This window comes from Empidonax traillii, unplaced genomic scaffold (genome assembly GCF_003031625.1).
Source record: "Empidonax traillii isolate 1590-97213 ecotype Southwest subspecies unplaced genomic scaffold, ASM303162v1 scaffold31:size1920502, whole genome shotgun sequence".
Lineage (NCBI taxonomy): Eukaryota > Metazoa > Chordata > Aves > Passeriformes > Tyrannidae > Empidonax > Empidonax traillii.
In genome coordinates this window covers 1,648,821-1,664,784 of record NW_020955224.1, presented here as the reverse complement: position 1 = coordinate 1,664,784, position 15,964 = coordinate 1,648,821, and the positions used below count along the sequence as shown (strand labels likewise).

At 44.2% G+C, this 15,964-nt stretch overlaps 1 protein-coding gene across 1 annotated transcript in view; it reads right to left on the bottom strand.

Annotated features, from left to right (window-relative positions):
• Positions 1–12,352, bottom strand: part of TP53BP2 (tumor protein p53 binding protein 2) — a 49,236-nt gene extending 36,884 nt beyond the window's left edge. The window contains exon 1 of the mRNA XM_027911441.1: positions 12,208–12,352. Coding sequence (XP_027767242.1) covers positions 12,208–12,234 — 27 coding nt within the window. The 5' untranslated portion in view covers positions 12,235–12,352. The remainder of the gene's footprint in view (positions 1–12,207) is intronic.
• Positions 12,353–15,964: the final 3,612 nt, after the last annotated feature.

The window sequence follows — 15,964 nt, the reverse complement described above, 5'->3', positions numbered from 1 at the left end:
TTTGATTTTGTGAAATCTATCAGGCATAGCTCAGGACTGGTAAATACAGGACTCCTGACCTACATACCCCCCTCTTCCAGTAGATTATTACGCACAAGGTCATTAAGAGAGCTTTCCTAACAAAGACTTACTTTGAACCCAAGTTATGTTTTTCAGCTTGACATTTTTCTTCAGGCATTTTCACACACAGAAAAGCAAAAGTCCTCCCCTAAGCCAGACACCAGAAGGGTCTATGCAAATGAAGCTCACTATTTTGGATGAACACTGAGCACAGCAGCAACATAACTCCTTGGTTGAGACACCACATAGCACACAAGGTAAGAATGTTTCAAGCAAACTCAGCTTTTAAAGCCACCTATACTTTTGCAAGTATCTTTTGCAACATTCAGTAGGAGAAAAACAATATCTAGAAGATATAAACCAAACAAACTGGCCTGTAAGATATATAAACTAAGCTGGTTTCAGTAACACGTGTAGGAAACCACAGCCTTTTACTGAGCACCCACATTTGCCAACACATCACGTATAGCTCATTCTGCTCAGACCTGAATCCACACTTGGATTTGCACCAATGTAGGTAAACAACTGCAGGAATTCAAGGTAAACAAACCTGAATATATTCTTCATATTATACCACATGGCAGCATGTTGACAGATCCCTTACCACTGCCATCTGTGAAGTTCCTCTCCAAGAATAAAATTCCCTCCTATCCCACTCTTTCCCTTTCTCCCCAAATCCTTCCTAGTGGTTCCTCACAGACGCTACTTTTGCACTGTTGTACACTTCACTGCTGCAAGCTGACTGTCAGAAAAGGAAGCCTACACATGGGTGTTTGGGTTTGTACTGTTGGTGTCCTACTTGGAGCCTGCTCCTCCTCCTCCTGGAGTCAGCAAAGGAGAAATGGATCTTTGGAGGCCTGCCCCCTCAGGCAGACTGCCTCATCCTCTGAGTTCAGCACCAAGTTACAGACATTTGGTATACAAGGAGAAATAAATAAATAAATATTATTTTCAGGCAGATAAAAAGCCAATATCCTGCAGTTCTTATAAGAGATACTGTGGTGTGGAAAACAGTCCAACTCATTCAACATAACCACAGGGGGTTACAGTTGCTCCTCCTCCCATTCTTCAGTATCACAACACATGTTGTGCCCAACAAGAGCCTAAAGCCAAGGCAACATCCAAGCATCAAACTTGCATCAAACCCAGAGGTAGTCTTTGTACTAAAAAAAAAAAAAAAAAAAAAAAAAAAAAAAAAAAAAAAAAAAAAAAAAAAAAAAAAAAAAAAACCACAAAGCAATAACTAAATAAAGGAAAATAAAAAAAAGAAACTAAGCTGCTCTCACTGCTCTAGAGCTTTGCATCCCCTCCCATGTTGGTAATAAGAATTAGGTTCTCTTGGCCTCCTAGATGGTCAGAGGCCAATAAAGGGGTACGGGAAGTGTGCCCTGTTGGGACTCAATGAGAATTACACCTCTCAAAACAGTCCATTAAAACACATGGACATTCTCACAGTGAAAAGAAAGCCTAGAGTTTTTACTGGTATTTACAAAAAAGATTTTGTACGAGACAAGACCCTCCACAGAGAAAAGCAAAACCAGATCCCACGTCAAGGATGAAAGCATATTTAACACAACCTACACAAACAACACAGGCTAGCACAGTAATTTTGGCACCTTCGCCACCCACACCACACCGCCCACTGCCTGAGACACCAACTCTTCCTGGGTTTAAAAATACTCATTTTCTGCTTTTCCAGCCAATACATAATAATCTCACCAATAAAAAGACGATCAGCATTCACACCAGGAAGCACTCCAGCCTCAGCCCATCAGCACGTGCAAGGCTAATGCAAATTTATCATACAACAAGTGCCGACTCATACATCAGGCAAATTTATTACCTTCTATTTACTGGTACCAGGGTGGGAGCACCCATGGGGGAGGTGGGGTATTGAAGCAGAAAAGAGGATTTTTTTTTTTTCTGCGAGTCGAGGTCTACCTAAAACAGTTAAAAAAAAAAAAAAAGAGAGAACAAGAAAGCAGATGGTTTGCAATATAATAGCAACACAAAACAGATCATGTAGAGAGTCAATAAAAAAAGAAGCATAGAATACTCATTTATTCCAAATCCAGCAACTTCACAGAGCTCAGTGCCAAACACTTTTGAAAATACATCATGTTAGTCACTCCCCCAGGAAAACAGTTGCCAAAATCTGTGTCCCACCTCCATGAAACAGATTTACGACCAAACCAAAGCACTCATGACGTGCACAGGTTGCTCCAGAGGACAAACCATTTCAGGCACCTGAAACAATGACACATTCAACCACATAGGAAATTCCAGTGTGGAAAAAGTCATAGGACACACTGTTTGGGCTGTTCTGTGACACAGCCTGATCAGTCTGGTATCCTGAAGTTACTATATAGCATTACTATAACATGAAATTACTATATAGCATTACTATAACATGAAGTTACTATATAGCATTACTATAACATGAAATTCAGAGGCATTTTAACACACCACAGGTTGACACCTCCTTTATGCTGCAACCCCAGAACACGCTATTCAACCACCCACCTTCAGGACAAACAAAAACCAAACCAATGCAAACCAGAAATTTCAGACCACACAGCACAAGTGTGCATGTTTTACTGCTTCCAAAATCAGGTCTGATTTCCTATATATTTGCTGCTACGACAGACAGGCTTCCTGTTACATGAGCCTCGCCAGAATAAATTATATGTATGTGTTAGTCCAACTTAAGCCCCGCAATGAGAGACTACATAGAGATGGTAGAGAAATTCCCCTCCATTATCAACTCTCAGGACAACACAGAGATTAATGAAAGCATAAGGTACCACTTGACTGCTACAGCTCAGCCAGCCTAAATGGTGAGCTGAGAGAGGAGCACCATGGTCTTCTCAAATCTGCCCCCTTATGTATTATGATTACACAGCCACACAGCAAATTGCTTCCACTGTATAAGTCTTTTAGTTCCTTGTTGCCTTTAGTGTAGGTAGCATTTCCACCCAGCTCCTTACTAAATTCAAGGGGAAGCTACAGAAGACACGTGGTATTGGGTGTGGATGGAAACCAAAGGAACAAGACCATCCATTTCGACAGCATCCTACCATTAAATTAATTAGGTGTAATGTCACGCCACACCTTCACAGAAGGGCAGCTCTTTCCAACTCACCACCAGCTCTGGGTGGGTACCCTCCTGTTGCACTGAAGTGCACCTTGAAGAATGACCTTCTCTTGTCAGACGCAGATGACTGCCAGCACCCATGGCACTGCAGGCAACCAACACAGCCACCAGCCATGACAAAGACGACCAGCATGAAACACCTATGCTTGGTGATCACGTCTATTTGACAACAGCTGACGTTATTATCCAAAGCCATAAAGGGGTTTTGTCCCACCACTGCTGGGCTGCAAACACACAGGAAGCCATTAGTGACCAAAACAGCACACGTTCAGCTGGCACAGGGGACACATCAAGCTTTTGCACCGCAACAAACCAATTCTTTTCATTATTTTGCAAGTTAAAAGAGATTGGTGGGGCTATTTCAACCCTGAAAATGACAGATTGCCAGATGGTCTTAAGTCGACCACACTATAATGGGATATGTAAAACCACGGTAGGACTGGGAAGGAGAAATCTTGCCCCTTCAACCAGCACATTAGCTCAGGCACCCTGCTTGATCTGACCTTTGCTCCTGTGATGTGGAGCTCTAGATACTTTAACTTCTATCAAAAACATTCAGCTACTGTAACAGAAGCTGCAGAAGGGTGGCAGACTGTAGAGATGATCACTGTCTGACAGGTTTTATTTAAGTGCCGCCCACTCCCCAGAGCTCTTTCCAGGCAATACCAGGCTCTATACAAACACGCCAGATGAGAAGCGACGGGAGAGAAGTTCATCAGGGCAAGGCAGCCTGGATGGCTTCTGGATTTACATGTTGTCACACCAAAGTCAGACAAAATGAGCTTTGCAGATGGACTTGTATGAAATGGTGGTTGCTTTGGTGGAGTCACACCTATTTTAAATGAATTAAACAGAGTTTAGGCAAATAACGTTTACATTATGCCAGGCTCCTCTTGCCCCAAGAACTTCAGAAATTGTCCCTCTCAGCCTGTCACTATATGGCTGCTTGTTCAGCTTCCCTGAAGGTAGAAAACTTCTCTAACCCAACATCAGTAAATACTATTTGCAAGACAGGCACTCTAAATAACAATGGGTTCTGTGCAACACAGGTAAACCACTCTGCAGAAGGGTCTCTTGGGCAAGTCCTACGTACAATAGCAGAGGAATAACATGCAGAGGCAAAAAGCATGGAGTGCTGTTTCCATAGCTTCCCTGCACAAACCTTTACTTGCAGTAAAACATGTTCTCAAAAGGCTGAGAGATCCAGCATGGCTAACGCTGGTGAAGTGGTTGTGGGGCAGCATGACAAGCAAGAAACCTTCTTCAGGAAGACAGCTCATTTGACCTTTGCAGCTTCTGGTATTTCACAGGAAAGCTTCATGACATTCTCCAAGGAGGTCTGGAGCATTTTGCCTGGCCCCTACACATTCTGCCTTTCACAACTCAGCAACACCTCCCTCCCTTCCCTCTGTTACAGCCAGAAGTCCATCATTCCCTGCTATGTCAGCTTTCCCTGAACACTTGATTATGTTGAGAGAGACACAGAGTTCTACTAGAGCTGAGATCAAGAAGCTCTATCAAATTCTAGGAATACCATCCTTTCAAGGGTCTACCCTGCACTAGGATACCCAAAGATGGCACAAATGGGTTTCACTTTCCTGCAGAAGTCTGGCAGGAGCTATCAATCACTACTCTGCATGGCTCAGGTACTGATCTGGGCGAGATTCTGCATTCAGGGCAACACACACTTATATAGGATGGAGAGCAGGGTAAAGAAAGGTCTTTGCACACACTGAAAAAAGGAAAAAGCACACCAGATAAGCCACCACTCTCAGGTAGCAAGGAAAATAGCAAGTTACAACTGGGCACAGGTATGACAGAAACAGCTACAGGGACTGAGAGCCTTCCAGTGTGATTTCTGCATGATTCATTAGCCCAGCCCATTTCCACAACTTCAACTTTGCCCAGCAAAACAGGGGTTGAAGAGGGTTGAATAGGGGTTGAGAACCCTGTGTGTCTCACTAAAGAGTCTCGTGGCTAATGAAACCCAAGAAGGAGACAATCATATTGCAGAAGTTCAAGCCTCCACACTTTTGAGAATGCAAGAGGGATACTTCACACCTGTGCTTATGCATAGTCTTCCAGCAACTTGTTCACACACAGTATGTCTGCAACCTGTTCACACTCTCACAGGTTGCTGCTACACTGGAGTTATTGAGCACATTGGTGGTTTGGTGCAGAATAGAGCTCAAATGGGGTGAAAATTACAACAACAACAAAAAAAGAACCCACTGAAGATGATGAAAAAAATTGATTTTTTTCTCTCCTAAATGACAGAAGGGAAATGAAGGTAAGAAAAATACACAATTCCAGAGACTCCTCCTCAGCTTTCAATTTAAAGAAACAATGGGATTTAACACTCTTAATGCAATAGAGGAAAACTCGTAATCTAAGTTTAGATCTAAATTACTCCTTAAGCAGTTAAGCCTCACAAAATAAAAGTATCAAAAAACAAGGGAAATCTAACTTATTCAACAACAACAAAAAAAACCCAAACCTCAAGTTGCCTCTTATATCCAAGATATACCTTAAACAATGAAATGGGAACATTTACATGTGTGTGAAGTCAAGGATTTATGAACAAGCACCTCTTTTTTAGGACTATTCTCACATGTGGGACATAAATTACCACCAAGGTTCTCTCCCTATTTGTTATCAACCCAACAAAAGTAGAGGGCAGGGGACACCGTAAGATCATTTTAAAACTTACACTGGACACAACAGACTTGTATTCCAGCTGCACCACAATGCACCAGTTGGTTTGACTCAATGGGTCTCCCAAATCCCAGGCTGAACTCACCACATGAGCTTTAACAAGGGGTTTGAGCTCCTGCAGTTTCTGCTCAGTGTATTAAATGTAATAATCACAGCAGTCAGTATTTTACAGACCAAATGTTTCATATGGAATAACTCAATGTCAGGAGCTTTCAAGTCAGCTTTCAGTTAGTTCCATGTAAATGTGCCCACGATTTTGCACAAGCTTGGGTATTAAAACCCAGATATACTGCAGATAAAAGCTTTTAAGAATCAATTTTATTATAATGAGAACCACACAGAACAAGGGATAACCACAGTACATGCTTGATTTTAAAATATCTATACTTTACTTTGCAAAAGGACAAAATAAAGACATAAGAGTAGGTTTAAAAAAACAAAACAAAACAAAAAACAACCAAACCTAGAAAAAAAGCAAAGTTTGCCCCTAATCCTCCTTTTTCAAACATACACCCGTAAAAGCTAGGGCACTGCATACAGCCATCTATCAAAAGGACCATATCATATGATATGGAAGTACCATGGTAAGAGAGAAGAAATCAGTACAGAAACAACACAACCAGCTCAGTTAAAAAAAGAAAATCCTTGGTATTAATGCCATAGCAACAAAACCCAAAAGGTTCATCCTTGGACAGCCCCGGGTTCAACATCCACACAATACCACCGCTATGGTGAAACAACTGATGAGGACATATGCATGACTAACTCTAAAAAGCAGCAAGATCCTGAATATTAATGATTAACAAAATGCAAACAGCAAAAGCGAAGACTAGGTTCTGCCCTGTAACATGCCAGAGTCACAGTTGCTGTTCTGTCCCTAATTCACTCCCTGTTCCCTCTCCCATGAACATTCATCACAAACTACAGCAAGTTATCTTACTCTGTTTTAAACAGCATTTCAGATCTTTCACAAAAAAGTCTGAAACCTATACAACAGTTAAGCAGTAGTGACTAAGGTAATTAGGTCTACTTCACATGACGTCCAGGATTTCTAGTGACCTTTATACACAGTATCATCCGACTGTTTGGGAACTGAAGATCAAAAAGACTTTGCCTGACTCACAAGTGAGTAAGCTGAGAGAAACCAGGCCTGAAGATAATAAAACTGTGAGCCAAGAGAACAGTTTTTATCTGCTCTTTACTTCATGAATTGGAGCATCCTCCAGTTTCCAGAGCATTGAGTAAGTTTTTACACTTCAGAGGACGGTGAAAACCCACAGACTAAAAGGATCTGGTAGTTCCTTTGTTATCGGTGGACATGTGCAAAAGGAAGCAAGAAGTCCATCTCCAACTGTGCCACCAAGCCGCAGGAGGCAGTTTGAGTCGGTTTCCTCGGGGTTATCCGACTCCTTCTTCAGAGAGGTTGTATGGCAGCGAGACACGGCTTTACCCATAATTAAACAAGCTCAATAACACGCACAGTGGGAGAGAGAGTCCCCAAGGCAGACTACTAACAAGGACACAGGCTAGACAAACGGAGCCCTTTCAGCACTGTTTCTTCATCAATAATTTGAAAGGAATGCCAGGCACATTACCATTCCACTAGTTTATTTTGCTGAAATAACCTTTATACCTGCCTCTTTTAAAGTCCAACTGACTCGCATGTAAATTAATCCCACAAACCAGAGATCCCATCTGACAACAGTAGGAAGGAGAAAACAAAACAAAAAGCCATGAATTATCCACCCATCCCAAACCTCATGACTGCACACTAGCCCTTGAAACTGTAAATGCAAGAGCCCCATGAGGCACTCACACCCCAAACTGTTGAATAGATCAGAAGCAGCATAATTAGCTATTACCCATGGCCTCCACAGCTTGATCTGGTATGAATCTGTAATATTGGCCTTCCCCCAGTTCTGATAAAAGCCACGCAAAGAAACAAAGATATTTAACATACTGTTGCATAACAGAACACAAACTGCAGACAGAGGGTTAAGGTATTAAAAAAGTCATCTGAGAAATTAAATGCATTTAAAACTATCCCTGAGGATATTTTTAACTGGATGGGGGGAAAAAAAAAGTAAAAAAAATCTTTTAACAACATGAAGAGAGGGGAGGGGAGAAAGAAAAAGAGCACTCTGGGAACCCTAAGGCAGTGATCTCTGTTGAGCATCACCACAGGTCACAGTCTGTAAGGAAAGTGCAAGAAGTATGATAAGTTTAGAGCTAAGAAAGCTCAACAAAACAATCACCTAAGCTTTATTCAGCATTCTAGACAAGACACATAAGCACTAAGTACCACATTAAACTGTTTTAATACAGTATTAAAACTTTTAAATTATTAAGGGAAATTCAGTTAAAAGAACAGACAACAAGCTAAATCCTCCAAGCAGAGGAAGATATGAGGCATATTCTCAGAACAGTTCACAGTCTGAAATCCCATTCATGCACTGAAATCCACGAAAAGGGACAAGAAAAACAGTGTTAATGACTGATAAACCTGATCAGAGCTAAAGCAATTAAAAGACCACAGGAAACAGCGTTGAGATCCTACAGTTCACTTATTGTTATCATAACAAACTCTACTAGGGGTCAGTTTGTTTATAAACTTATAGCTGCTCACCTTACAAAGTGCAAGGGATTAATTTCTGCTTAAAGTTCTTTAGTTAAACTGCCTGAAAAGTGTTTCCTGAGAAAATTGCCAAAGGTGGGTGACTAGTATACTATTTCAGTAATTCAGAATCCCTACGGCAGTTCCAATTAACAGCCTAATGGAATGAGCAAAACAACTTAAATTGTAGTGGGTTTTTTTAAAGGTAAAAAAAAATAGACATATCCACCAAGTAGGGAGCATTCTGCAATGAAAATATGTACTTTAAGTGCAGTGCTCACTCGACATAGCAATTCTAAGACCACTTGGGACAAGACATTCAACAGACCTTAGAAGGAAAGTGTAACAATTCCTGGTATCAGAGTTGCAATATTACACTTAAAAGTGCAGCTTAACCTTTTAAGAAAAGAACACATGGTTATCAGGAAACTCCAGGTTCAGAAATTTCAGTGATTTCTGATGACAGGAGGCAAAACTTGAGGAATTTAAGTGCTCTCCAGTCTGCCAAGTTAGCCCCTAACAATACAGCTGTGTGCCTGGATCCATCCTGATCTCAAGAAGGCCCCCCAGTAACTACTGCACATAATTCAAATTCCAAAACAGACTGTTATCTAGATCAAGGGGGTGTGATCCAAAAACTTCTCTGGGCTTTAAAGGGTAGCTCAATTTGTTTTACCTCCCACTATCTGACAAGAAAAATAAAAACAAAAAACAAAAACAACCCCAAAAAAAAAAAAAAGGCCCAAACATTTATCCAGCATGCATAATGACAAAAATTATTTCTCAATACATGCTCATTTTGGGGTAATAATGTAAAATAAGGGAGAGAGACCAATTATGCTGCAGAAAAATATGCTGTTTTAGAAAGTGTTTCCAGCTCCTTTTCACTGCTTAACACTACCAGTCACACTCCCACAAGCCTTCACAGATGAAAGGTGAGACAACTTCACACAGCTTGCCAGCATTAACCCTGTTATTACCTTCATCAGTACAGCTACACACAAATTACTTCATAGTACACCCTCATGCAGATTTTCAATCATTGTCCTGACTTATGGTTACAGCAGCAGTTGAGCTCCTATCTGTCATTACCACAAGGAAAACATTCCCATTTCAGGGTCGTCTCCCAAGAGCACGAGTAGTTATGCTGCTACAGCAGTTTCCCAGCTTTGCCCTGGCAGCTACTCAGAGGTGAATTCCTGGCTGGGCTCACATTGCCTGTATTTCCCAGCTGGGGTCACAAACTGTTATTTAATCCCTCGCCCACGCTATTCTTCTGGAACACAGGAGGTGGACCTGGAGCTGAGAGTTAAAAAATCTTATACAGACAATTTTATTTGCAGGTAGGAAAAGAGACATCTTCAGAGACAATAAGAAAGAAAGGTTTAAGGCCGGCCTACTACTCACTCAAACAATGCAGATAAAGATACTCAAGTCCGTGAACACCTCATTATCACGTAAATACAAGAGTTCCCTTCTGACTTTCTTCTAACCCACATTTCCTCCCACCCCAAACTCTTTTGATTTCTTTGTTAAAAGAGGAATGAGGTTTTATTATTGTTAAAGATGATGAGATCTGCACAAATACTTAGCAAAAAAAAAAAAAAAAAAAAGATAATGACTTCCGACACAGCATTTTCCACACTTTCATATCCAAGTTCATGCGAGAATATTTGATATAAATTTGATTAAATGCTTTCAAAGTGACAAGTGACTGTTTATGTGCCCTACAGTCAAGGAACCAGAGCACTTCCGTAACACCTTTACTCACTTTTGGAAATCTTATCCCTCTAAAGACTATAACAGAACTGAGATTTTTTTGGTTTGGGCTGTTACTGGTTTTGGTGTTATTTTTTTTTTCTAGATGAATTAAAGTTCTAATACTTGTGATAGCTATATTTTTAATTCCTTAAGCCACTTTCAACCTTCGCATATCTTTCATTATTCACAGTAAAAGTGAAAAGGCTGCATTCATCCCTTTATTTATGTGTTAAAAAACCAGAATCACTAATGAGTTGAGTCATGAGCCAAAGAGAAGTCTGAGCCACCGGGGCAATGCATATTCTGGAACTTGTCACTTGCAAATGCTGAGGTAAGACTGTTCCTTCTTGTTTTCTCCTTTATTTGAACTCAGTGACAAGGAATTCACTAGCAACAGGAGATTTCACTGCTATATGAGGGCGCTTACCTAGCTCAGTTTTGACAGGAATTGAATTAACACCGTATTATATTTACTGCTTGTTTTTCCAAGTTTTTATAGGCAGACACCACCACTGTTGCACAACACATCAGCTATTTAATCTGTAGTTGGGCTCATATTTTGCCTGTTCCTCTCTCATTAGTTACAGCAATAGTCACCCTTCTCTAGCGTTCTGCGAGATCAAATTATCACCCATTATTTCCTCCTAATTGCAGAGGAAGAACCTCACACCTATAGCAAAACAAGCTTCCCTGAAACACCCAAACCCTTTCAGCATGGATTCCCGGTTTCACCTTTCAGTACAGTTCCTTCCTCGCTTGATTCACCCAGTTCCTGAAGAGTTAAACTGGAAATAATCTTCAATAGAAGAGTGCTGTTGAAAGAACCACCTATGCGTGCAGAGCTACTCGGTAGCGAGCTCGGTGAGACAGGTCGTATCGCCCGGGGGAGGATGGCACAGAGAAGACTTTAAAGCACTCTCAACTCGGACTAAACAGGTAATAAGCTTGTTGGAATTTTCTGTACATACTCCAGTTTCTCAGAACAGACTACGGATTTCATGGGGCATCCCTGCTGGTAAAACCAGTTATTCAGTGGCAGGTGTACTTTCAAAGGAAACTATTTTATGCCACCACTTTCACCTATATTGTGCTGGAAACTAAGCAAAGCTTCTGCGCTTTGCTTTCATCCAATCTCAGCTGACAAAAACGGTGTAGGTTTAAAATTCATGTTAAAACCCTTAGAGGAGGTGGTGCTCCCTATGCCTTTTGAAAGTGTTAAAACAAGAAACACCTCCCAGAGCAGGGCAGGTTTAACACACACAGCCGCCAACAGCTCCCGAAACTCTCCTGGCCGAGGTTGGGAATACCTGCCCCCGAGAGCTCCTAATCACTTTGAACCGTAAACAACATGGACACCATCTTCCTCTGGGAGTGCGGGCACTCCAAAACAAAACCACCTCCAGCCCACAGGAGCAGCAAAAGAGGTTCAAACCAACTTTAAGAACTTCATACCATTAAAAAAAAAAAAAAAAAAAAAAAAAAGGCAGGATCCAGACTCGGTGCCCGTTTAGCCCTCTGGACGGGAAGCCTTATTCCGCCGGGAGCAGGGCGAAGGGAAAAGCGCCCAGGCACTGTGGGCCCCCCTCCACCGCCGGGGCCCCGCCACCCCCCCTGCCCTGGCCCAGCTCCAGCGGGCCCGTCTAACAAGTTGATCCCGGCGTGAAAGAGGAAGAAAAGGAAAAGCTGTGGGGAAAAAAAAAAAAATAAAAAAAAAGCCGGGAGGGGAAGCCCCTGCGCGGCCGCGGAGCCCGATCCGGTGGGAGGGAGGCGGGCATGGAATGCCGGAGGGAAGGAGGGTCGCCTCCCGCCCCCCTCCACGTCCGCAGGATCCATTTTCCCGCCCGCCGCCCCGCTCCAACTTTCCGCGCCGCGGGCAGCTCCCTCCCCGCGCCCCGGGACTTACCGGCATCATCTTGGAGCCGAACCGCATGGAGGCGGCCGGTCCGGTCCCGCCGCCCGGCGCGGGGGAAGGAACGGCTGCGCTGCCGCCGGCACGACCTGTTGCGGAAGGCACCGTGCCCGGCCCGGCCACACCACCCACCCTCCGCTTTGTTCCCACCGGGAGCCGCTCTCCCTCCAGCTCCGCTCCGAAACTAATCCCGGCCCGGCGAGGAGGAGCCGCCGCGCCCCGCCCGCCGCCCACCCCCGGGAGGGGCCGGCCCGCCCCCCGCGCCCGCAGCTCTACGAGGGAGGTCGGACCTCCCGGGGCTCGGGACAACACAGGATACGTGAGAGTTCCCACAGGTCACCCCCTCCTGCACATCCCGCCGAAACGCGCCGGTTTCGGGGCCCCAAGCGGGGCACGGGCACACACAGCACCCCTCTGCTCTGGACCGGCAGCGGAGAAGCGAGGGTAGGAAGCCATCGGCCAACATCGGGCTTCAAGAACAGAGTCTGATTTCAAGAACTCTAGTCTGATTTGCGAGTCCCTGCCTTCCCTGCTGCCTCAAATGGACGATCCTACCGATAATCCCCCTTTTAGTTCCTCGTGTACGCAGCCAGGGGAGCATCCCTGTCCAAGGCACGTTTTGTTTCATTGCTGTTGTGGTTGGACCCGGCAGTCGAACTACGGTGGGCAAGTCAGACCTCGCTGAGATGCCAAAACAGCCTTTAAGAGACCCATATTAAGTTTGGGATGTCTAAAAAAAATATCCCCGCAAATCTTTTACACCCACTTAAGAGTGGGGGAAATAAAGTTTTCCCTTCCCTGGACCAGTGTGCAGGACACCCGTTTCAAACCCAGGCACTTTGCTACACCACTTCAAAAGCTCAGGAAAGGCTTGGAAGAAAAGTGTGTTCAATCAGCACCGTTACAGGGCTGTCTCGGCAGGAAAACCAGCTCCATCTGTTTTTCCTATTCGCATTAGAATCTTGGCAGTAATTAGAAAGGATAAAAGCGGAGAGGATTAGAAGTTTCCAGATGAAGGAAGAACAAAAACTAGGACCTAATTTGTGTACAAACATCTCTTTTTCTAAAGCAGTAAAGAAACTTTGAGAGCTCTGACAAACTGCCCAGGGGCTCCTGGGCGATAACCACGCACTGTTTAATGCAATGCTGCTGCAGCTGAGGGGGAAACGGGGCAAAAAGCCCGCCCGACCCAGCCCAGCCGTGTCCCGGGACCGGGACCGGGACCCTCCTTCCCTCTTCGCCCCCGCGCCGCCCCTGGCCAATGGGGAGGCGCGGCCGCCGGCATGACGTCACCTCCCCCGGCGCCCATTGGCCATCCGGCGAACACAGTGCGGTGTCTCCCGGCAACGCCGTGACGTCACGGCCCCGCCCCGTCACCCTTCGCGTCCCGAGTGGCCGATCCCTGTTTTCCAGGGAGAAATCCCGCCGCTGCCTTGTCTCCACGCGGTTGTTCGACCCAAGGACTGCAGTCACCCAGCCCGAACCGCGAGCAAAGCCCCGCATTGCTGCTCCCGCCGGCAGGCGCTCCTAAACCCCGCGGATATCCCCCGGCAGAGCCCATCTCTGAATTCCAGCTTTTTCCCGTGGCCCCGGTTTGCAGCTGTTACTATTCACTTCTCCGCACACATGGGCCAACCTACCCACAGAAGGTTTATAAACCCAGTTTTCATTTGGTAGTTTGGATCTTTTTTTTTAATCACACTTTAAATTTTTTTTTACAAGATAAAAATGTTACAGGCCAAAGTACGTGGCAATGGAGAACCACAATTCTTAGAATCATAGAATCATTAAGGTTGAAAAAGACCTCTAAGAGTTTTCAACCATTAACCCAACACAGCCACGTCTCCCACTAAACCATGTCCCCAAGCACCACACCTACACATTTCCTGAACACCTCCAGGGGTGGTGACTCCACCACTTCCCTGGGTAGCCTGTTCCAATGCTTGGCCACTCTTTCAGTGAAGAAATTTTTCCTAATATCTAATCTAAACCTCCCCTGGTGCAACCTGAGGCTGTTACCTTTTCTCCTATTGTTTGTTACCTGGGAGAAAAGAACAACCCACATCTCGCTACACCCTCATTTCAAGGAATAATATAGGGTGATAAGGTCCCTCTGATCATCCTTTTTTCCAGGCTGAACACCCCAAACTCCGTCATAAGACTTGTGCTTCAGACCTTTCACCAGCTTCACTGCCCTCCTGTGGACACACCCCAGCCAACAATTCCACAAATCTGCTGAATTTTTAGAAGCATCTAGCTGGTAAGGGATAAATTAGGGAGTATCATCTTTCAATGTACCCCTTAAGTACAGACACAAATAATTTCTAATAATAGTTAGAATATTGAAATATCAAGTTCTAAGCCTATAAAATAAACTTGGAAATAGGCAAAAATCAACTAGAAAAGATGTTTCAGATGATGTATGTGGGAGCTACATCTTGCTAGTGCATACCTTTTGCAGATCAATCCACAGAAGTTTCTTCTGGCTCAAGTTCCAGTTTTGACATCTTCCACACAGAACTTCAACCCCATGCCCGCTACGGAAATGAAGCTCCAAGGGGTGCACCTATTTATTTCCAGTTTTTGCCCAGGCTCTGTGACTCATACATGGTGATGAAAGCTCACAGTGCCATCTGGTCTCTCCCTTTAGATCCCAGCTCCTCTCCAGCAGAGGGGACAGTGCTTGCCAGGTTTGCAGGTAAAGCAGGGTCAAAACCACCCGTGCACTGCTCGCCTTCCCTACAACAAGTCACATCTCTGCCTCTCACAGCAATTCAGACGTGGTTTCACTAGGTAAGCATGACATGAATTTCCCACAACGGGTTATTAATTACAGGAAAGGGTTTTGGGTTTACGAGCAGGGAGTCAGTGGTTTCCCCTCAGTGGGCAGAAGTACGTGAGGGTTTCTGACCACAGGTTCAATCTCCAGCGTCTCAACAGTTGGAGATAGCTGGGTCACGCACAGGAGAATTGGCAAGGGGCAGCAGTTCCCAGTCCTGCATGTATGGAGCTATCACAAAAAGGAATAGAAGAGGAGATCGGCAGGATCTGGAGCCAAGGGCACAGCTGAAGCTCTGCACCTCTTCCCTGGTTCCCACTACTTTTGGCGGCCTGAGCGGAGCATGCTGGAGTTGACTAAGACCGCATGCAGTTCCCTAGAAGCTGTCACAGCAAGGATTCAGGGGAAGTTAATACTCATGGAATGGCTTGAAAAGTACCCAAGAAAAGGAGAAGAAACACCACCAAGCAACTAAACAAAAATGTAGCAGAATCATTCTTCTTTCCAGGAGAGATCTACTTTATCTGAACCACTAGAAACTTGAAGTAGCAGAAACACTTTACAGGCAGTAGTGGTAATGATAACCAGTAGAAATCAATATCATCATATTTTCTTGCCATTAGTCTTGTCATACAGTGGGATCAGGGGGAGGGGGTTTGGGAACATGCTGCTGTAGTTCATGCCCTCAGCACACTGCTCAACCCAAAAACTCCTCTTAATTCCCTCAGTGCTGTATCTAAGCAATTGTAGCAGTAACTTCTCATCTGCTGCTTTACCAGACTGCTTGAAACTGCCTCTAGACCAGCCAAGTCCCTTTTTACGGTCCTGACATAATTAGGAGTATTATCAGGTAACATCTCTTTTGCAATAACATGTAAGAATAAAACAAACAAACAAACAAACAAAACAAAACAAAAACAAACAAAAAAAACCAACCAAAACTGTCCCTGCTCGCTCTTTTTAATAAACTCT